The 24,478-nt window shown below is 37.5% G+C and overlaps 1 protein-coding gene across 1 annotated transcript in view; it reads right to left on the bottom strand.

Moving 5' to 3' along the window:
• The window catches only part of XYLB (xylulokinase), a 222,373-nt gene that overhangs the window by 13,956 nt on the left and 183,939 nt on the right, over positions 1-24,478 (bottom strand). Inside the window, exon 16 of the mRNA XM_027836833.1 lies at positions 2,222-2,280. Coding sequence (XP_027692634.1) covers positions 2,222-2,280 — 59 coding nt within the window. The remainder of the gene's footprint in view (positions 1-2,221; positions 2,281-24,478) is intronic.

The following is a 24,478-nucleotide window of genomic DNA, read 5'->3' as shown; positions in this document are numbered from 1 at the left end:
TTCCCATTTGTATGATCTCTTTGGGATACAGCCCTAGAAGTGCTGTTGCTGGGTCAAAGGGCAAGAAGGCATTTTTTGAGGTCGCATTTCCAAGGCAGCTATGTGGTGCAGTGGATACTGCGCCTCATTTGGAGTGAAGAAGACCTGGGTGCAAATACTTCTTCAGATACTTACTAGCTGTGTGAAGTCACTAAATTTCTCTCAGTTTCCTCAACAGTAAAATGGAAATAATGATAGAATGAGATAATATTTGAAAGTGCTTTGTAAACTTTAAAGTGCTTTAAGAATGTTAGCTGTTCTGTTTTCCATTTTAGCTATTATTATTACCTTTTTATCTTTATCATTATTAGTTATATTATTATCACTTAGTTGTTAGTGCTCATTGCCTCCTGCTCAAATTCTCATGTATATCTTTCTCTGTTTACATGTTGTATCTTCTCAGTGGAATGTAAACTCATTGAGGTCATGGGAAGTCTTTTATTTCACTTTTGCATCCCCCAAAGGTAACATGATATAGTGAATAGAGAGCTGATCTCTGAATCAGGAAGACCTAGGATTAAGTCACGCCATTTACAGAGACTAACTGTATGACCCTGACATTCATTCTACCTCTCAATGCTTCAGACATGTTCCTAATCTACCAATTGCAGAGAAGCTTTAGGTCTGCATCCGCACAGAGGGTTTTCTCACAGGTAATTCCTTATATCAGTGAAATCACAAGTCTGGGCATGCATGCACGCACACACACACACACACACACACACACACACGCACAAACATGCGTTCCTAAATAACCAACACATAGTAGGCATTTAATAAATCGGTGTTAGATAGAAATGGAGAGTCTCCTCAAGTACCCTAAGGTATTTTTTGAGATCCCACATGTAACAGAGAGGTAGATTTGGCAGGCAGCAGGACGAATTGGATTTTCGATCTGTTGAGTTTGAGGTGTTTGCAAGAATAGGGCCAGTTGGCTCCCCGTGACCACACTGGGGGTAGAAGGACCAGCTTGCAGATAAAAGCTTCACTTGGCTCAGCCAATATAGAGCATAATAAAAGCCCTTTTCATAAACACTAGCCAGCTGCTTTGATCCAGTTGCTTGAAGCCATGTTCCCGCCTTATCTCTCTGCCAAATCATGACTTCTGTGGTACGCTCAGACTCCATTTTCAATTACTGCCCTAGTTTTCCCCACAAATGTTGATATTCATCTTCATACAGACTCCACCCAGTTTTCTCTCTCCAGTTTCAAATTAACCAAGATTGACATAGGACCCCACCTTACACTTATACAAGTCCCAAAATCTCTGTAAGGAAACCATAGGCCTACCGCCATCACTGGAATCCCAGTCTACACTTCTGGCTAATGTTCCTTAGAATCATTCCCAGGGACCTTATGGCTGTTTCTGTGCTAATCTTTGGCCACAAAAGGCAATAAACTCTAAGCTCATGCGTGCTCGGAATAATGCTGGCATGCTGTTCAGATGGAGATGTCCAGCTAGCAACTGAAAATAAGGAACCACAGCTCAGGATTTCACATACAAATTTGAAAGTTATTAGTATACAGTCATGGGAATAAATGCAATTGCCAAAGGAGAGAACATAAATGGGGAAGACGGCTGAGGTCAGAGCCTTAGATGATGCCCATATTTAGGAAGCAGGAGGAGGATAGAGAGTCAGCAGAAGCAGAGGAGAGGACAGAGAGACAAGGAAAGAATTAGAAGAGTACAGTGTTATGTATGCCGAGGAAGAGAGAAGAGTGTTCAGAAAGGGGAGAGTCTAACCATGCTAAATGCTATGAAGAAGCCAAGAAAATAGGATTGTAAAAAGGACAGCAGATTTGGAAATCAGTAAATCTTTGGGGTTGGGGGTGTGTGAGTAGTTTTAGTTGAATGAAGAAGATGGAAGCCAGATCAAAGGGGATTGAAGAGTAAGGGGGTGGTGAGAAAAGGGAGTAGCAAATGTAGGTTACTCTTCCTAGAAATTTGGCAATAAAGGAGAAAGGAGAGCTGGAGAAGTAACTTGGCTCAAGGGAAGGGACTATTTTGTTTTATTTTGTTTTAAGGACAGAAGAGGTCTAAGAATTTTTGTAGCCTAGAGGGATTAGGCAACCCATGAGGTCCCTTCCGACTCTGAAACTCCATGGTTCTTTATTTCTACAATTTTATGACAGAATCAGGGACTGAACATGAACAGCATTAGTGGCTACTATCTACACTCACCTGTAAGATGTCTTTATTATGTGAAGCTCCTCCAGTAGCCAGAATCTTGGTACTTGGCACTGCAAAAGAAAAGAGTGAAGCTGAGATTGGTTTGATCAAGCTTGCTTATCATTTATGTCTGTTTGTTACAAGCTTATGGCCACAGATTGTCTTTAATCTTGTTTCCTTCTTACGGAAAGAGAAATAGAATTTCAAACCCTTTGGTTTTTTTCCCCAATTTTTTAATCTTTTTATTTAAATTTTTGAGTTTCATATTCTATCCCTCTCTCCCTTCCTTTCCCCCTCCTTGAGATGGTAAATAATCAAATATAGATTATACATGTGAAATTATGTAAAACATTTTGTATAGGAAGATGCGAATAAAAGAAAAAATGAAAGAAAGTGAAAAAAGCACTCTTCAGTCAGGATTCAATCCATACCAGTTCTTTCTCTGGAGGTGGATAGTATGCTTCATCATTAGTCCTTTGGGATTATCTTGGATCATTATATTGCTGAGAATAGCTAAGTCATTCACAGTTCTTCATGGTATAATATTGCTGTTACTGCATACAATGTTCTCCTGGTTCTGTTTACTTCCCTATACATCAGTTCACATAAGTCTTTTCCAGATTTTTCTGAAATCATCCTGCTTGTCATTTCTTATAGCACAATAATATTCCATTACAATTGTATACCATAGCTCGTTTAGCCATTCCCCAATTGATAGGCATCTCTTTGATTTCCAACTCTTAACCACCACAAAAAGAGCTGCTATAAATATTTTTGTACATAGTCCTTTCCCTTTTTTTGGATGTCATTGGGATATAGACCTAACAGTGCAAATCCTTTGTTCTTAAGTCTTGCCCCATACAAAGTATAGTACAAGGTGGTTAAAAGGAGATGTTAACTTTATCCTATTGTGTTCCCAAGGCATGTGTTAATGTAGATTGTGGCCACACATACTGATGAAAGGAATGGTTAGGAAGGGAATGATAGCCAAGGCCTCTGATTCCTTCCTGAGCAAAGACTCCCTTATGAATCCCAATGCACAGCCTGCCCAATCAGACCCATCTTCATGAGTTTCCAAGAGTGCAGACTATAGTGACTCATAAGAACTTTCTAACAATGACAATATCATGGCTGGTTGTCCTAGGAGGCCAGGAACTCCCCATCACTGGAGGTACTTAAGCAAATTCTGGATTTCAGCCAGGCATTCTTGGCCTTTTTGTGTGTCATGGACCCCTTTAGAAGTCTGGTAAGGTTTATGAACCACTTCTCAGAATAATGTTTTTAAATAATTGATAATTATTATGTAATAATAGTATAATAATAACAATGTGACAATAATAAGTAATTGAAGGACATGCTAAATTTCGGTTAGAGGATAGTAAAAATGAAAGCATATGTTTTCTCATCCAAGTTCAAGTCTAAGAACCCCTGAAATCTACCTTAAGATCATATTAAGAACCCATGATTTAAGCAGGCTACTGTCAGGGATGACAAAGAGAGGATTCCTGATTTGGGTGGATAGTGGTTTCTAAATTCCTTTCCAACTCTGAGATTCTATGATTCTCCCTATGAAGAATGTAGTGAGAAAGAATAAATTAAATAGTGACATGTTCATAAACTCAAAGCTAAAGAGGAATCTTCAAGGTCATCTAGTCCAAATCCTTCTCAAATTATAGATGAGGAAACTGAGGCCCAAATAAATGAAATCACTTGAACCTCAACCTCCTGATTCCAAATTCTGTCCTCTTTTCACTATTATATAATCTTGGGCCAGATGTCTTGATACTTCAATGTATCTTAATTCAGTGAAGGTCTCTAGGCCTCGTCTTTATGCCCAGGAACCACACCCTTAGGCATTCCACTCAATCTGACCCAAACCAAGAATAGCTTCTTGCCCCCAGAACATCTTGTCCTTCAGTGGGCTTAGGACTGATTTACTCTATTCTTCACCATACAATCTTGAATCAAGCCTCAGCAACCAAGGCATCCTCCAACCCTTTTGCCTCCAAGATGAAAAATATAATCCGCTGGCTTTTAAAGTCCTTCAAACCTGTCTCCTTTCTAGTCTCCTTGCATTTGACTCTCCCTTCCATGTACCCTACAATTCAGTGACACTGGTCTTCTGGCTGTCGTTGCATGTGACATTCTATTTCTGGATTCTTTGCATTTTCATTGGCTGTCTCCCATGCCTGGAATGCTGTCCCTCTTTCCCCTTCCTTTACTGGCTTCCTTTAGGACTCAGCTCTGACTCCATCACCTGCAGGAAGCCTTTTCTGGTCATCATCTTCCCTCTACTAATATTGCCCTCTCTATGAAATTGCTTCTCATTTACCCTGTATATATCTTGTATGGTACATATTTGTTTACATGTCTTCCCCACTAGAATGTGACCTCCTGAAGACAGGGGCCTTGTTTTGTTTTTCTTTTTGGCCTTTGTATGACCAGGAAAGCCTGAAGTCTGTCACAGAGGAAGCTTAATAAATGTTTGTTGACTGACTTACCAACTGGTGAGCTTTGGGCTCTCTGCCTGAACATTTGTAGATAATCAAACCAGCTAATTAAGTAACTCACTTCTCCCAAACAGGAGAAAGGGAAAATATTATAACCTAATAAAAATAGGCATAATAATACAAGAGTATTTCTACCTCAAAAATGCCCAAAGTTTCATGCTAGGGTTAAAACACTTTCTGTAGGAACATGTCTCTGAAATTGCAATGGTAGCCAGTGGGAAAGTATGATTCAGTGTATACACATTTACTTTACAGATAGGTATTCAGGGATGTAGCAAATGCATAACACCAAATTATAGACCGCTACCAGATTTGTGGCTGCTTGAAGTCACAAATCTTCATGGTCCGAAGGTCCCATCACTGATGGTAACTGCCTTCACTTAAATAGAGCTTCCATTTTTGTAACTGCTGATGGCACTCTAGCTTGTGTGTCTCTGTCTGTATGCCTATCTGCTGCTATGGTTTCTGGGCTAAGCACAGCTGCCTTGAGCCTGTAAATCCCTAAAGCATTTTTTGCCTTCTACCCTGTTGGTGGTTGCACTTTGAGATCACCATAAAGCAGCTGCTTGGACTGTGAGGAATCCCCCAGGTCAGAGACCCTTAATTCACAGAAAGTCAGATCAAAATAAGACACAGATCCTCTCTGGGTTAGTAAATATCTAGTTCAGATTCTGGTTAGCTCTCCATAAACTATAAATATCTGAGCCCCAAGTTGGGGATAGAGACATTTATCTCTTTTAGTCCCTGACCAATTTTAGGCTTGATAGCCCTGGCCACACCTTGATTTGTAAGAACTCTGGCTTCCCCCTTTTCCCAGCATCTGTTCCTTCCTTCCTTTCTTCCCTCTCTACCACATACCAAATAGATTGAGTCTGCTTTTCCTAGGGCTTACTCAAAAGGGAAAGAGAGGTAGACAGATACAATGGGAAGAATGCTGGCCTCGGAGATAGAAGACCTGGACTTGAATCCTGGCTCTGACATTTACTAGCTGGGCCAATCATTTAATTGCTGTATGCCTTGGTTTTCTCATATATCTCCATTTTTGCTTGAGGTCAGTGGTCCAGAAGAATTAGAATAATTCACAGCTCCACCAGTGTTGAATTAGCACACCTTGTGCTTATTTTTTAATCATTTTTAATAATAACTGAGTGTTTATAGAAAATTTGGATTTTAAATATACTATCATGTCATCTTTAAATAATAATGATATTTTGACCTCTTTATTTCCAATGTTAATCACTAGAATGTGTTTTCCTTACCTTGTCAAAACTGCTATAATTTTCATCACTTGTTAAATAAAAGCAATGGGAGTGGTCATCCTTGTTTTGTACCTGCTTTTAGTGGGATTGCTTCTAATGTTTCTCCACTACATATTATGTTGACTGTTGGCTCAAGGTAGAAATTTTTTTATTGTGTTAAGTCCATGTCTATTCTTTGTTTTGGAAAGTTTTTTAAAAATTATTTTTATTATGAACTAAATATCAAAAAACACAAAGATGTGGAATTATGCCACCCCCCCAAAGTCCTTCAAATGTACATGTCCTCTGAGCCAGCAATATAACTTCTAGGCATTGACCCCAAAGGAATTAAAAAGAGAAAAAGTACTCAAATGTACACAAATATTTATAGCAGCACTTTTGTAATATCAAAGGAGTTGGAAACCAAGACTAGGAAATGGCTGCATGCACAATAAGAAGTGATGAATATGACAGGTTCAGAGAAACATAGGAGAACTTGTATCAACAGATGCAGAGCAAAGTTAGTAGGTCCAAGAAATCTATATGGTGACTACAGTACTGTAAAGAGAAACAACTTTGAAAGACCAATTTGACTTCAGAAGACTATTGACAGAATTTGTTTCCTACCTCCTGGCAAAGAGGTGATGGACTAAAGATACAGAATTAGATATACATTTACAGATACAATAATTTTGTCAATTTGTTTTGCTTGGCTATAGAGACTTGTTAACATGGTTGGCTTCTATTTGGAGAGAAAGTACGTGGAAATGGTGGATAGCGATAGTGATACAAAAAAAGAGCACCAGTAAAACATTTTAAAAATAGAAGAGAACAGAAGGAAATTCAGAAAGGTGCACTTGCAAGCAGGGGAGTTTTATTACATCATACAAGTTTAAAATAAATGGAAAAAATAGACTATACAAGAAATTCATGATTTTTTGTACAATCTCGTTTTCTGTTCTTTGTGTGCGGAATTATCTGTTGACATTCGCATTCATGATAAAAAGATAATTTCAAAACTTTCTAAAACAAAGACTATAGAGGGATTTTTCCTCAACACAATAAAAAATATCTATCTTAAGCTCAGAGCCAACATAATATTTAGTGTAGATATATTAGAGACAACCCCACTAAAACAATTCCTCTTCATGCTAGTGCATTCCCTCAGAGATTATCTTCAATTTATACTGTATATATCTTGCTTTCAGATACTTTTTCCACATTATCTCCTCCATCAGATTGTGTGTTCCTTTAGGGCATGAACTGATTTTGCCTTTCTTTGCATACTCAGCATCTAGCATAGTGCCTAGCTCATAGTAGCTGCTTAATAGATGCTTGTTGACAAGACAAGGATGTTCATTCTCACTGTTTTTATTTGATACAGTATCAGAAATTCTAGCAGTTTTGATAATATAGAGAAAAGATATTAGAGGAATTCATATTGGATATGAAGAGATGTTATTATTTTCAGATGATAGAATAGTGTATGCAGCAAATCCAAGCATCTTAACCAGAAGATGAACATAAACAATAATAACCAACATTTATATAGTGCTTTAAAGCTTGAAGTGTTTGATCCTCACAACAATCCTAAAGGTAGATGCTGTTATTATCACCTTATTATAGATGAGAAGACTAAGTCTGAACAAGGTTAAGTGACTTGCCCAGGGTCACATAGCTAATAAGGTTCTAAGATAGGGTTTAACTTCATGTCTTCTGGATTCTAGATCCAGTGCTCCACTCATTATGTCATGCTGTCTATCCTAAATTAACATGCAAAAACTATTATTTACTCCTAATAAAAAGCAGGATAGCATAATAAAAAAGAAACCCCATATAAAATCAAGACTATCTAATATTTGAGAATTTCCTCACTTATCAATGTAGAGGATCTGTTTAAAGACAAATATAAACCTATAATAATACAGGACCTGAATAACTGGATAGGCAGTCAATGTTCACAAACAGGTTGGGAAAACACAATACTCTCCAAATTAACTTATATATTTGATAAACATTTATTAAGTACCTACCATGTGCTAGGCACTGTGCTAAGTGCTGGGGATACAAACATAGGCAAAAGATAGTCCCTGCCCTTAAGGAGCTTACAATCTAATTGGGGAACCAACATGAAAACAAATATATACAAAGCAAGCTACATACAGGATAAGGAGGAAATAATTAAAAGAGGGAAAGCATTAGAATTAAGAGGGGTTAAGAAAGGCTTCCTGTGGAAGTGGGATTTTAGTTGGGACTGGGGATGCTAGGAAGGTCAGCAGTCTGAGTGGGGAAGGGAGAGCATTCCAAGCATGGGGGACAGCCAGAGAAAATGCCCAGAGCCAAGAGATGGAGTATCCGGTTTGTGAAACACCCAGGAGGCCAATGTCACTAGATTGAAGAGCATGTATTACAGAATAAGGTGTAAGAGACTTGAAAGGTAGGAGGGAGTTAAGTTATGAAGGGATTTGAATGCCAAACAAAACACTTGGCATTTGAGTCTGAAGGTGATAGGAAGCCACTGAAGACATTCAGTCCAGGGAGAGGTGGGAGGTATGACACAATCATATCTGTGCTTTAGGAAAATCACTTCAGTGGCTGAATGGAGAATGGATTGGAGTGGGGAGAGACTTGAGGCAGGCAGACCAATCAGCAGGCTATTGCAATAATTCAGGCGTGAGGTAATGAGGGCCTGCACTAGAATTTTGGCAGTGTCAGAGGAGAGAATGGGGTGCATTTGAGAGGTGTTGGAAAGGTGAAATAGATAGACCTTTGTAATAGCTTGGATATGTGTTTGTAGGGAGGGGGAGGATGGCAAGAGACAGAAGTAAAGGATGAAACCTAGGTTGTGAGCCTGGAGGACTGGGGATGGTGTTGCCCTTTACAGTGATAGGGAAGGTAGGAGGTGGGGGGGAGTGTTTAGGGGAAAAAGTAATGAGTTCAATTCTAGTCATGAGCTTAAGATGTCTACTGGACATCCAGTTTGAGATGTCTTAAAGGCACTTAATGAAATACCATTCAAAATCCTATGGGATTTCTTTACAGAACTAAAAAAATTATAATGAAATTTATATGGAAAAACAAGTGGACAAGAATACTATGGGTCAAATAGAGAAAAACTGGTGAAGGGGTCTTGCATGATCAAATTTTGAAACATATTATAAAGTGATCATCACAAAAAATGTTTGGTACTATGTGAAATATAGAGAACTAGACCAGTGGAATATGAGGGTTATGGCATTTGTTTATCCTTTATATATATATTGTTTGTAGATAGTTGTTTGCATGTTGTCTCCTCCATTAGACTGTAAATTCTACCAGGACAGAAACTGTCTTTTACCTTTCTTTGTATCCCTGGTGCTCAGTACAGTGTCTGGCACATAGCAAGTGGTTAATAAATGAGAGTTGACTGACTACCAGATATCTGACCAAATGGACAAACTATTGGAAAATAAAAACTGGGAAAGGATTGATTATTTCACAATATACTTTGGAAAATTGGACATCAATTTGTTGGGAAAAGGCCCAGCCCACATACTGAACTAAATTCTGTATAGCTAAAATACAGAACTCCTAAGTCAAGGAAAAAATACTACAAACAGCCAGAGGAAAAGAATTTAAGTATTATGGAAGCTGCAGTCAAGATAACAGAAGATTTTGCAGCTATTATAAAGGAACAGAGAGCTTGCAATATCATATTCCAGAAAGCAAAGGTTCTAGGCTTACAACCAAGAATAAACCACCCAGCAAAACTGAGCATAATCATCACAGGGAAAAATGGTTCCTTAATGAAATAGAAAATGCTCATGCATTCCTGATGAAAAGACCAGAGCTGCATAGAAACTTTGAGGTTTAAGCACGTGAGTCAAGAGTAAAATAAAAAGATATGCATTATTAAGAAATAGAGGGAGTCTAATTAAACAGAAGGTCTGGGTGTGATTCTATTATGTTTGGATGATCTAAAAGGAAGAATGGAAGGGTGGGGCACTGGGAAAGATGGGAAAGGAAAGGAAGAATGGAGAATATTATCTCACATAAATGTACTGTGCAAGGAAGAGTTTATACATCAGAGGGGACAGTTGGTGGTGGAGTAAGCAACACATGAACCTTACTCTCATCTGAATCGATTAAAAGAGGGAAGAATGCGGGGCAGCTAGGTGACTCAGTTTGATGAAGCACTGGCCCTGAAGTCAGGAGGACCTGAGTTCAAATCTGGCCTCAAACACTTACCAGCTGTGTGACCCTGGGCAAGTCACTTAACCCTAATTGCCTCAAGTAAAAAAAAAAAAACATACAAAAAAGGGAAGAATGTACAAACACACAGAATCAAGTATAGAAATTCATCTTGCCCAACAGGGAAGTAGGAGGCAATGGGGTTAATGGAAAAGAGAGAGAAATAAGAGGGAGGATTAAGAGAGTAGTAATTAGAAGCAAAACAGACTCTTAAAGAAGAGATAGGGGAAAAGAGAAGGAAAGGTATAAAAACAGGATAGAGGGAAATACACAATTAGCAATCACAACTGTGAATGAGAAAGGGATGAACTCATAAAGTGGAAGCAGATAGTAGAATGGTTTAGAAATCAGAATCCAACAATATATTTTTTATAAGAAACACACTTGAAACAGAAAGACAGCATATACAGTTTTTTTTTTTAAAGGGACTGGAACAGAATTTATTATGCTTCGGCTGAAGTAAAAAAGGCAGGGGTAGAAACCATGATCTCAGACAAAACAAAATCAAGAATAGATCTAATGTAAGAAGATAAACAGGGAAACTACATTTTGCTATAAAGTACCATTAAACAATGACTTAATATAAGTACTGAATATATGTGCACCAAATGGCATAGCATCCAAATTCTTAAAGAAAAAGTTAAATGAGTTACAGGAAGAAATAGTAAAACTATAATAGTGGAGGATATCAATTTACTTCTCTCAGACCTAGAAAAATCTAATGACAAAATAAATAAGAAAAAAACTAAAGAGATTAATAGAATTTCAGAAAAGTTAAATATAGTAGACCTCTCTAGAAGTCAATATTCTCTAGAGAATATTGAAGAGGAATGGGAAGAAGCACATCTATTTTTCCATTTTGCATGGCATTTTCAAAAAAATTGACCACATATTAGGGCATAAAAACCTCACAAACAAATGCAGAAAAGAAGAAATATTACATTTAACTTTCCCCATCCATAATACAATAAAAATTACATTCAGTAAAGGGCCTTTGAAACATATAAAATTAGTTGGAAATTAAATAACTTAATCTTAAAGAATCAAAGAACAAATCATAGGAAAAAATCAATAATTTATTCAAGTTCATTATAACAATGAGAAACATATCAAAAATTGTGGGATGTAGCCAAAACAGTACTTGTGGGAAATTTATATCTCTAAACTTCTTCATCAATAAGAGAGAGAAAGAGTAGATCAATGAATTGAGAATGCAACTAAAAAAACCTAGAAAACCAACAAATTCAAAACCCTTAATTACATACCAACATAGAAATCCCAAAAATCAAAAGAGAAATGAATAAAATTGAAGATAAAAATACACTGAATTAATAAATGAAACTAGGAGCTGGGTTTTTTTTTTTTTTGGTTTTAAAAGAAATCAACAAGAAAATAGATAAGATATTAATTAATGTTGTTTTTTTAAAAAGAAAGAAGTAAACAAAATAACTAATATAAAAAATGAAAGGGGGAATTCACAACCAATGAAGAAGAAATAAAAGCAATTATTAGCAACTATTTTGCCCAACTCTATGCCAACAAAACTGATAATCTATGTAAAATAGGTGAATATTTACAAAAATACAAATTGCCCAAAACAACAGAACAGGAAATAGAATACTTAAACTTATCTTAGAAAAAGGTATTGAAGAAGCCATAAATGAACCCTTCCCCCACAAAAAAACAAGAACAAATGGATTTACAAGTGAATTCTACCAAACATTTAAAGAATTAATTCCAACACTACATATTAAAGAATTAATTCCAACACCCTTTGACTCAGGATTTCCACTGCTTGGTCTATACCCCAAAGCTACCAAAGAAAAATCCACATGTACAAAAACATTTATAGCAGCTCTTTTTGTAAAGACAAAGAATTGGAAACTGAGGGTATATCAATGAATTAGGGAATGACTGAAACTGTTTGAAAAAATAGGTAAAATAAAGGGTACTACCAAATTCCCTCTATGCCACAAATATGGTCTTGATACCTAAACTAGAGAAAATCAAAACACAGAAATGAAACTATAGATCAATTTCCTTAATGTTTATTGATGCAAAATTTTAAGATACAATATTAACAAGGAGAAACAGCAATATATCACAAAGATCTCATACTATAAACAGGCTGGATTTATACCAGGAATATAGGACTGGTTCAATATTAGGAAAACTATAAACATAATTGACCATTTAAATAACAAAAATTAACAACAAACCAATAAAAATCATACGATTATTTCAATAGATGCAGAAAAGGCTTTTGGCAATACCCATTCCTATTTAAAAACAAGAAAGCATAGGCATAAATGGAGCTTTTCTTAAAATGGTAAGTAGTATCCATTTAAAACTGAGAGTATTATCTGTAATGGAGATAAACTAGAAACCTTCCAATAAGATCAGGGGTGAAGAAAAGTATGTTCATTATCATCATCATCATCATTATTATTCACTATTTACTAGAAATGTTAGCTATAGCAATAAGACAATAAAAAAGAAATTTAAGAAATAAGTTATCACTTTTTTTGCAGATTATATGATGGTTTACTTAGTGAATTCTAGTGAAGGAAACAACAACTTAAGCAGAGTTTCAGAACATAAAATAAACCCACTTAAATCATTAGTATTTCTACATATTGCCAATGAAATCTAGCAGAAGATAAAAAGAGAAATTCCATTTAAAATAACTACAGAATAAATGTAAATAAATATAAAATACTTGGGAGTCTAGCTGCCAAGACACACATAGGAACTATATGAACACAATTAAAAAACATTCTTCATATAAAGAAAGACATATAAATAATTGGAAAACACTAATTGCTCATAGGTAGGCTGAGCCAATATAATAAAAATGACAATAGTACAAATAATAATTTACTTATTCACTGACAGACCAATTAAACTACCAAAGAATTACTTCAAAGAGCTAGAAAAAATAATAACAGGATTCATGTGGAAGAATAAAAGGTCAAGAATACAAGGGGAATCCATGATAAAAAAAAAAATAGAAGAAACAAGGATAAGCAATGCCAGATCTCAAACTATACTACAAAGCTGAAATCATCAAAATAATTTGATACAGCATATAAGAAACATGTTAATTAGTGGAATGGATTAGGTATGCAGTATACAGAAGCAAATGAGTACAATAATTTAGTGTTTGATAAACTCAAAGATCCCAGAAATCAGGGTAAGTACTCACTATTCAACAAAAACTATTGGGAAAATTGGAAAGCAGTCTGGCAGAGACTAGGTATAGACCAACATCTCATACTGTATACCAAGATAAGCTCAAAATGGGTACATGATTTATATAAAGGATGACATCATAAGCAAATTAGTGGATCATGGAAGAAATTACCTGTCAGGTGTATGGATAGGAGATGAGTTCATGATCAAACAAAGGTAGAGAAGTTTGCAGGAGGTAAAATGAATAATTATGATTACATAAAATTAAAACATCTTTGCACTAATAAAACTAATGCAGCTAAAATTATAAGAAAAGAAGAAAACTGGGGGAAATCTTTGTAGCAAATTTCTCAGATAAAAGTCCCATTTCTAAGTTATATAGGTAACTAAGACAAATTTATAAGGAAAAGAGCCATTCCCTATTTTTGGTAAATGGTCAAATTATATGAATAGGCAGTTTTCAGAGGAAGAAATCCAAGCTATGGTCATATGAAAAATATGTCCTAAATATCTAATAATTAGATAAATTAAAATTAAAACAACTTTGAGATACCATCTAATACTCATCAGATTACCTAAGATGGCAAAAAAGAAAATGGCGAATGCCAGAAGGGCTATGGGAAAACAGATACACTGAAACACTGTTGGTAGAACTGTGAACTAGTTCACTCATTCTGGAAAGCAATTTGGAATCATGCTCAAAAAGCTATTAAACTGTGCACACCCTTTGACTTGGGATTCCCACTGCTTGGTCTATATCCCAAAGCTACCAAAGAAAGATCCACATGTACAAAAACATTTATAGCAGCTCTTTTTGTAAAGACAAAGAATTGGAAACTGAGGGTATATCAATGAATTAGGGAATGACTGAATAAGTTAGGGTGTATGAATGTGGTGGAATACTATTATACACTAAGAAATGATAAAAGCAATGGTTTCAGAAGAGCCTGGGAAAACTTATATGAACTGACCAAAGTGAAGGGAACAGAACCAGGAGAACAATTATACAGTAACAGCAATATTGCAAAGATAATCAACTTTGAAAGACTTAGTAATAGTAATCAACACAATAAGCAATTACAATTTCAAAGGACTCATGATGAAACATTTTATTCACCTTCAGATAGAGAGATGATAGTCTCAGAATGCAGATTAAAGCATACTTTCTCTCTTTTTTTTGGACATATCTAATGCATGATTTTATCTTGCACAATTATTCATATTTCTAATGATTTTTTTTTTTACCTTCTTAATGGGTAAAGGAGAAGTAGATGATTTGGAACTGGAAATTTTTAAAACTAAATAAAAATAACATGTATAAAGAATTGCTACAAAAAGTCACAGTGGTAATTCTTGGTATATATGAGATAAATAAGAGATAAATTATCAGAATATAAGAAATAAATAAAAGGATATGAATAAACAATTTCCAAAAAGTAAATCACAAATGGTTAATAATCACATGAAAAAATATTCATCTTCACTCATAATCAACAAGATGCAAATTTAATCAACTTTGAGATACCTTCTCACACCCATCACATTGGTAAAAAATAATTAAAAGCAAAGAAATTCAATAGTGACAGGGTTGTGGAGAAATTGCACATTCAATTCATTGCTGGTGGGATTGCAAACTTGTATAATTGATTTGGAAAGCAATTTAGCAGTATGTAGTAAAAAGGAACAAAAATAATCATACCCTTTGATCCAATAATTCCATCATTCAGAATATACCCGGAAAATTTTATTTTTTTTAAAAAGCTACTTGTTTAATGATTTTCATAGCAGTACTATATGCAATCACATTAAAAAACTGGAAACAAAATAAATATCAAACCACAAGCATTTAAAGAAACTATTGTGTATTGATATAATGGAATACTATAATGCAGCAAAGTCTGACAAGTTTGAGAAATACAAAGAAATCTGGAAAGCCCTGTATGAGATAATGCAGGGCAAAAAGGGAGAAAAAGTCCAGAACTAGAAGAATGGAGTACACACTAATATTAGGTACTCATGTGAGGAAAAGTAAGTGAGATTGAATGGACAGAGAAATCTGGTGAAGGCTCTGAGGCAGTAACTGATATAGCATTATGATAGCTGATGCTTTCACTTCCCGCTAGGCTTCACACCTATTTTTTTAAACTTCTTCATCATGCCTTAGAGGCTGGTACCTTCTTTTCTCTTCCCCTGCTCCAGTGCTTTTAGCTTCTTTTTGGGTGTTGCCTTCCCTCATTAGATTGTAAACTCCTTGAGAGCAGGGACTACCTTTCTTTTTTGGATTTGTATCTTCAGTGCTTAGCACAGTACTTGGCACATAGTAGGTGCTTAATAAATGTTTATTGAATGACTGACATGTGTTGAAAGTAATCAATTTAAATGTAAATAGTTACTAAGCAAATTCAATGGTTTGTACTTATTTTAATTTTGTTTCCAATAAAACATTTGCTTAAGAAATAAAAGTAGGCAAAATTATCTAGCCCCACCCACTCTCTTAAAGAAGCTAAAATCTCCTAAACTCCTGCAGTTTGATTCAAACTGTAAGTATATATTATTTTTACTTTATAATAATCTACAGTGTGATTCTAGGATTAAAAAAAAGTCAAAAAACAGAAAATACTGAAATTTCAAATCCCTTTTGAGGAAATCATTTCTGAGTTACCCAGAGTAGTTTCTGGCAAAGGCCACACAAAATCCAGGTGCATAAATGCCTCCATGTCAGGCACGGCATGCTCCTGGCATGAAGCATAAGCTTCACACCAGACTGAGTAGCCAGAGGAAGTCAGACCAATATCCCAGTGGTACTGCTGAGATTGTCATCTCTGACCACTAATGTCTGCACTAGGAAAGGAATCTTTTTAAAACTTCGCTTCACTCCATAAGCCTGCATCCTGAACAATGATCTCAGGATATTTTTCATTTTCTAAGTAAACAACTCCAGGCCCTCTCTGTATCTCTTCCTTTCCAGAGAAGGGACAGAAATCTTTCACTACATACTCGATACTTTGGTTTTCGTTTTATTCTTAAAATTCGAGCAACCACTCCTGACCTTCTTGTTCTACTTCCACAGCATTCTATTTATTTATTCTAATTAACTTATTAGAGTGTTCTTATTAAAGCTTGTTAAAGTAGCTAATTGGGAAAAGTGTGTGCAGGCAGGTAACATACATATACATATACATATACATATACATATACATATACACATACACATACATCATATACATTACACTCTACCAAAACTCCTGTTTAGCGTATGTGACAATTACTGTAAGGCAGCAGGATCCTACCTTTGAGAACCTGATTCCCATTTGACACTAATTTCCTGGGGAATACACCCATCTATCTGCTCCTTTTTCTGTCCTGACCCTGACATTGACTAGCTATGTCACTCAATCTCTCTGAGACTTGGTTTCTTCATTTGTGAAAAGACTCTGTCCAGCTCTTATTTACCTGTGATTTACGATACTTTACAAATATGGGGGGGGGGGAATATCCCTCATTCTACTTGTTGAAAACCCAGGTGTGAGCAACCCCTAAGAAAGTATGAACCAAGGCAAATTCATTGCCAGTTCCTGGGATTAAAATAGACTTTTTTGGACTCTCAGAGAGAGGGTAAAAGGTTAAAGTAAAATGATTATAGATTGCCTTGGGAAGACAGCATACTCTTTTTTTGCAGTTTTTTTTTCCTTTTAGTCAATTGGGGTTAAGTGGCTTGCCCAGGGTCACACAGCTAGTAAGTGTCAAGTGTTTGGTCTGAGGCCAGATTTGAAATCGGGTTCCCCTGACTTCAGTCCTTTGGATAGAGTGGTAGTGGATAGAGCACTGGCTCTATCAGGCCATTCGGATAGAGAGGCAGTGGATAGAGCACTGGCTGTAAACACTGTGCCACCTACCTGCCCCCAACAGCATTCTTCTTATATTGTGTTTTGCTTTCTGTTTTCTTTATTCTATTACTTGGTACTATTGGATTAATCATTTCAAAAAGTGAAGTAACAAATTTCTTTAAAAAAAGAGAGAGAAATACAATTGGTAGGAGAAAAAGAATTAACATACTGGAGGAAGTGAAGTACCATGAAAAAATGGAGGACATCCTAGAAAAGTTTCATACAAAGTATATTATCAAGGGAAAAGCAGGTGTTAACATGATGAACAAATGAGTTAGAGGAGCAGAGGGAGGATGGTGAAGAAAAAGATTAATCAATCCATTTGTATTTATTAACCTTTTATGTTCTAACCAGCACTGAGGATACAAAGAAAAGCAAATACAATCCCAGCTCTTTAAGAGTTTGCATTCTTAGGTAACAGAAGGAAGGACAATAAAGGGAATTCATACAACCTGCAGCCCCTTTTTAAATCATAAAGTCTCATCTCACCCAATTTAAATGAAATTATGACTGCTTAGAAATTCTTTTCCTGAAGGGTACATCTGTAAAAGAAGCCAACCATCCATAATTCACCCAAAGCAGAGTTTATGTGTCAAAGGTACCTGTTGGCACTCTTGACAGAGAAGCCCAGGACTGTTTCTATCAAAGAAAAATGAAGCCCTCATTATTGACCCTGCATTCTAGGCCAGGGAAAGAATGCCAACCAGGAAAGCCATGGCAGCAAAAATGCCGAGGTCCCACACAACATTTGCAATCACAGTTATGAGATGGGTCCAAAATAAAATATTCTAGCAGACAGGTAACTTCCCAAGTGGGTCAATTTTCAATTATTTCAGTTGAAACTATTGACTCACCAGTGTCTCCTTGAATGCTGAATAAACATACCACCTTCCCTTGATTTCTTACCACATACAACCCCCATCCCAGGACATTCAGTATGGCTATATAGAGAAAAAAAATTACAAATTCAGGTGCTTGACGCTCCTGGAATGGAAAAGGAGGATTAGGGTCAAAAGGAGACATTTCCTGCAAAGGTGGCAAATAAATCTAATGATATGACAAGAATGCCTGATAAATCATGTGATCACCAAGCTAAAAGGGTCACTTTTCTTACTAACAACCTGGGTCTGAGAATAAATATAAGGGACAGGGATATCTCTTGATTTGGGCATTCAGCATGGTATAGTGGATAGAACATTAAATCTATATTCTGATGACCTGAATTTAAATTTGACCTTAAGGCTTACTACCTACATGACTTTGTCTAAATTTTTTAACTAGTGTGGGCCTCAGTTTCCTCAGCTAGTGGCTGGACTAGATGGCCTTTCATGAACCTTTCTGCTCTAGATCTATGATCCTATGATTGATTGATCAAGCAATGTAATTGACCAATCCATAAACATTTATTAAATGCCTATCATGTGCCAGTCACTGTGCTGAGGTCACCTGGACGGCTATCACGGACTCCTGACTGCTCTCCTTTAGTCTCTTAGGCCTCATTCTGTCTTCCACAGGCTAACAAAGCTCTAGGTTCCTAGCAAATAGCTTTGTCATCCTTGCTCATCTGCCCCCAAATCCACTAAATTTATGACAAAGTCCAAAGTCCAAAGTAAGACCAGGAAAAATTTTAAGTGATCCAAATAGCAGTCATCAGTCTTCAAAGTGTAGGCCAGTTTTGCTCTTAGAAGAAAGGGAGCTTAAAGCACATCTCTCTACTCTTTGGGTTTTAAGGGAGAATGAAGCATTCTTTAAAAAAACAACAACAACAACAACTAAAACAGCAGAAGAACTTCAATGGGAAAACAAGGGCCCAGGATATGAATCCAGGTCTTGTAACTGATTCCAGTGCCATTCGTGCTATAACCATACTGTAATCTTATCTTTCCAATCTTCCTACATCTTACTCTTCTCCATGTATTCTGCAATCCAATGACAATGGAGGAGGGCCACGGCACTAAGCAGGGGAATCCAGAAGGGCTTTTCAGAGGAGATGGCACATGATTTGACACTTGAAAGAAGTTAGGAATCCTAAAGGTATAGTTAAGGAGGGAGGGGATTCCAGGCATGGAGCGCAGTCTCTGAGAAGGTAAAATGGCAGGTGATGGTGTGCTGATGTCAGCAAAAGCAAGGAGCCTAGTTGTAGAGTGAATAAATGAGAATGGTGTGGAATGATCCTGGAAGGGCAGGCTAAAATCATATTGTGAAGGGATTTAAACATCAAGCTGACGATTTGATGATCTTAGATGATCTTTAAGGTCACTTCCAACTCTGGGGCTATGACTGTATGGTTATCATATGTTTTTTTTTCATCCCTCCCACAATGATATATTCATTCATTCACTTACTATCACACACCTGACCAAACTAGTTAACATTTTCCTTCAATCTCTATGTACCCATCCACATAAGTGTGTCTAGGGCTTATTGGGAGGTAGGAGGATGGTATTGGGGCCAAAGAATTGTGTAACATGGCAGCTAATATGGCAGTGCAACATTGCATTAAAGTGATAACCTCACTGTTCTCTGGCATGGACAGATCAAATCTGAAGTACCATGTTCATTTCTGAGTGCCACATTTTAAGAAAGATATTGATTAGAAGGTGAGCATCTAAAAAATGGCAGCAGCATGATAGACAACATCATATAAAGATTGATTGCATCTACTTAGCCTAGAGGAAAGAAAACCTGATAGCAATCTTCAAGTCATATGAAATAAATGATTATATTGGCTCTAATTGACCTTAGAGTTAACTAAAAGCAATAGGTAGACTTTTCCAGGAGGAAACTTTTGTCTTAATGTTAGGAAGATCTTTCTAACAATTAGAGCTGCCCCAAAGTGGCATGGGTTTTCTTGGGAGGTAGTTGGCTTCCCTGCACTGGAAGGTTTCCAGTGGAGTCTGAATGGCCACTTGTTGGGGATGTCGTAGAAGGAATTCTTGGTCAGGTAAACACTGGATTACATATGGCTTCTGGAATCCCTTCCAACTCTGAAATTCTGTGAGTTTTCTTGGGATATTCCCAAGATGCAAAATTCACATCAAGACACTTAAAAGATTAATTCTGATGACAAAAAGCAGGTGCACACACAATATACCTAATCACTATGAAGTTCTACATACAAAAACACTCATGTAATACATTGTCATATGCAATCACATTTAATTACATGTACATAATTTTATTCCACATAATCCTAGAAACATTTATTTATGATCAACAGAGGCCTTGGATCATCTTGTTCATGATAATTGGCATTGATACAGTGTTTTAAGTTTTACAAAATATTTTAGAGACTATATTATTTAAAACTCCCAATAATACTGATATGTATATGATAATAATAATATGAAGCAGGTGCTATAGACATTATTATCCCCATTTTACCCACAAGAAAACTGAGACTCAATGAGGTTAGGTGACTTGCCATGATCAAATGGTTATTAAAGGCCAGAGACCTGATTCTAAGTCAAGTTTCTCCAGACTTTAAGTCTAGCCCTCCTTCCTGTACATCAAAATGCCTCCATGTGGTTCCTGTCCTCAAGGCAGAGGAATTGCCTTTGGGTACAAGGGAAACAAGCTTAAGTTAACTCTTGACATCAGACATTTCTCCAATGATAATTTTCCCCTATTTCTACCTAGTCATTCCTATAGCCCCTCATCCATCAAGACCAGTGGTGCTCCCTAGGTTTCATTCTCCAGGAGACAAGACAAAATTCACCTGCTTGTGTTTGGCCAAGCCAATCAAACCTTCAGGGTTCCACAAAAATCCCTACAATAGGATGAGGTACCAGGAATCCAGACACCATGATCAGTTGCATGATTGTGTCAAACCCTAGACTGTCCTCGACACTGCACCCTGCAGACACACTTCTTATTCTTTCTTGGAAGAATTTCAGTTGGCCAGTCTAAATCACCAGCAGCCTCTGACAGAGCTCACATTATATAACCTGAATGTAATTACCACCCCTTCCAGGGTGTAATTTCCTGCCAGTGCTCTCACCAGGTCTTGATATTCCTTCCACCTGCTTCTTCCCCTTTCCTGGACAGGGCTGGAGTGTGACTGCTCTGAGCTCCTTCCGGCTTTGCTGTTACTGACAACCCCAATCAAACACACACTCAATCACACACAGAGAAACAAAATCACAAGTGATGATATAAGTTGACATTAAGTACCCTTTTGCCATACTAGCTCCACACTCCAACACCCCGGAACCCCACCCCCATTCTTGGAATATCTCCCTTCTCCCTCCTCTGAAGTTCTCTTCAACCACACCTCCTCCAGGGTCTGTCTGAAATTCAGTGAAAAGTGAGGGGGTGATGACTCCTTTATTCTTAATCTGTACCCAGAAGAGTCAGTATCCAGGGGCTCATGAGCTGTGCTTACCTACACACAGCAATCTTGTCTTCTCTCCCTGTTGGAAGCAGAGAGATAAAGGGGTAGAGTGGTCTCGTCCACTTTTAAGGTAGAAGGGCAAAAGTCTGACTTGAAGGAAGGGAAAGGATGAGCTCTTGCAGGGCAGATCTAGGCAATTTCTTATGCTGTACTGTAATTATAGGAATACAGACTTAGAGTTAATAGGGACCTCAAAGGTGAGTTAGCTCAATCCCTTCATAAATGAGTGCAATGAATATAGAGCACCCTATAGCCTCTACCACTACTAATGACTAACAGACCAGTAGGCAAAATGGATAACTGATGGACTTTTGGACAGACTGACCAAAGACTGACTAATGAACTAACTTATAGACCATCATATTGACTGATGGTGCTACAGGCAGATAGACTAAATGGACATCCATCACTGCTCACATTAGCAGCTGCCACTCATCAAGCTGGTGCAGGTGGAGGAGTGGTTTTGTACAAGGACCCAGATTTCACATAATCCTTTTTTGTGGCAATTGTTGGTTGCCTGGTAAGTGAAATCTCTGCTGGTCTAATGGGCTAGATTCATCAGGGCACTGGTTCACCCATCAAAGTTTTTTTTCTTTTAGCTCTTTGTAATGATAAATCTCTCCCACTCCTCTGACAATACTGTCAGGCCCCCGCATTTCTCCTTATATGTCCCAAAGCTGATGGCCAACACACCTTTCCAAGCATTAGGAAAACTAAACAGACTAGCAGATAAATAGCTTGATTGAGAGATCGACAGACAGACAGATGGTCACCCAAAAAGCAATGGGAGTGAGCAGACTGAAATATATTAGCAAGGAAGAGTTGTGCAAAAGACGGGACATAAAGAGTGGCTCCAGATAAAATTCCAGTGTCTGGAAAAGAAGGTGAACTGTTTATGTAGTGAGACTCAAAGATATCTGCTCCATTGGTATCCATGCAATTTCAAGAGAACTAGCCTAAGTACCCAGTGCATTGGAAAGATTCCCTGGGGAGAATTTACTGAGCAGTCAGCCAGTCAGTCATTTATTTATTCCTTCAGTCCTAATTAAATGCTTCCAATTTACCAGCTACTATGCTAAGTGCTAGGGATACAAAGAAAGACAAAAACAGTCCCTGCCCACAAGGAGCTTACATTCTAATGTAATGTGCCTCATAGGCAGCTCCATTCCCACCCTGCCCTATACCCTATTCAATTAATGGACAGCAATAATGATTAGCATTTTTTTCTTATATTAAGCTTAAATCTGATTCCCTGAGATGTCCACTCCCATTCTTGTCCTAACTCTGCCATCTGAAGCCATACACAGTAAATTTACTTCCTCTCTCATATGCTAGCCCATCAGAAACTTGAAGTCTGTGAGGCAGCTAGGTGGTGAAATGGATAGAGTACTGGGCTTAAAGTCAGGACTAGATTCAAGTTCAAATCTAGCCTCAGATAATTAGTAGCTGTGTGATCCTGGCTAAGTCACTTAATTGCTGACTACCTCAGTTTTCCCAACTGTAAAATGGAGATAATGATAGCACCCACCTCCCATGGTCGTTGTGAGCATCAAATTAGGTAATATTTATTGGTAAAAGTGCATAGCACAGTATCTGGCACACATAGTAGGCATTTAATAAATACAGATTTCCTTCTCTTCATATTCCCTGCTGCCCCCCTTTCTCCAAGTACTCTCTTCTCCAGGCTTTGGAGATGGAAAGTGCTGTTTGTGTGCTAAGTGTTTTTATTCAACAGTTTGTTCTCAGTACTAATTGGTGCACTCCCCACACTCCCAACAACACTCCCCTCCCTCAATGGGCCTTCTGGCAGCTCTGAGGACTTTCACACAGTCTGGGCTGAGATCCATATTCCATGGTTATTATAACTAGTCCAAAATGAAAATGCAAAACATTCTTTAAAACAGCAGGTGGCAAACGGCATGTACTCAGAATAATCAGGGCAACATGACTCTCACCCGTTAATTACTTCTCAAAGCTCTTCCACCAAAAATCAACCTTTTCAGGAATCATTATGGTCATGATGGTCAAAAAGCCTTTCCTGAAACAAAACTGAGATCAAGCTCAATTATTATTGCCAGAGTCCTGGCCCCAGACCAACTCCCTACACCTGACTTGGGGGAAAGAGGTTCCTAGGAGGATAAATCAGTCAATGAGGAGGATGAAGACGAGGTCTCATTCAGCCACTCCCTGAGCAGTGCACTGGATCCCTGGAGGATGTGTCAACTCCTGTGAATAAAGCCTTTGGTTTGGTTAAAATATAGAATCCACTCGTCTAATGCACAGGCTAAAAGCTCTGTGGATAGGCCTTCCTGTTCCCTTCACATAACATATTCACTCCTGGCTCCTGGCTTTTAGTCATGTCAGTCTTCTTCCATCTAAAAGGCTTTTTCTCCCCTCTGCCCAAGGGGAGGAACACAGTGAAAAGCGTGTTGGCTCTGGAGTCAGAGAACCTGGGTTCAAATCCTACCCTTAACACTTATTACCTGGGTGCCATTAGTCAATTAACCTGTCTGGGTTTCAGTTTCTTCACTTGCCAAATGAGGTTATTGGACCTGATGATTTCTAAGAACCCTTGGAGATCCATCATGCTATCTATGCTCATGAAAGTAAGAGGACTAGAATTGTTTTGCCCTAAGGGGGAGAACCAGGAGCAAAGGATTCCACACACAGCCCTTACCTAGTTAGAGGGGGAAACTTCCTAGTTTCATGATGTCATAGTTCTGCACTAGAGAGCTATCATTGAAGGCCACATGACCACTTGTGAGGGTTTGGTATCAGAGAGGTTCCTATTTGGTTACTTGTTAGACTAGGTGACTTTT

The sequence above is a fragment of the Vombatus ursinus genome, unplaced genomic scaffold, assembly GCF_900497805.2.
Source record: "Vombatus ursinus unplaced genomic scaffold, bare-nosed wombat genome assembly UNPS02014820.1, whole genome shotgun sequence".
NCBI lineage: Eukaryota > Metazoa > Chordata > Mammalia > Diprotodontia > Vombatidae > Vombatus > Vombatus ursinus.
The sequence above is the reverse complement of the archived record's forward strand: the minus strand, read 5'-3'. Positions and strand labels throughout refer to the sequence as shown.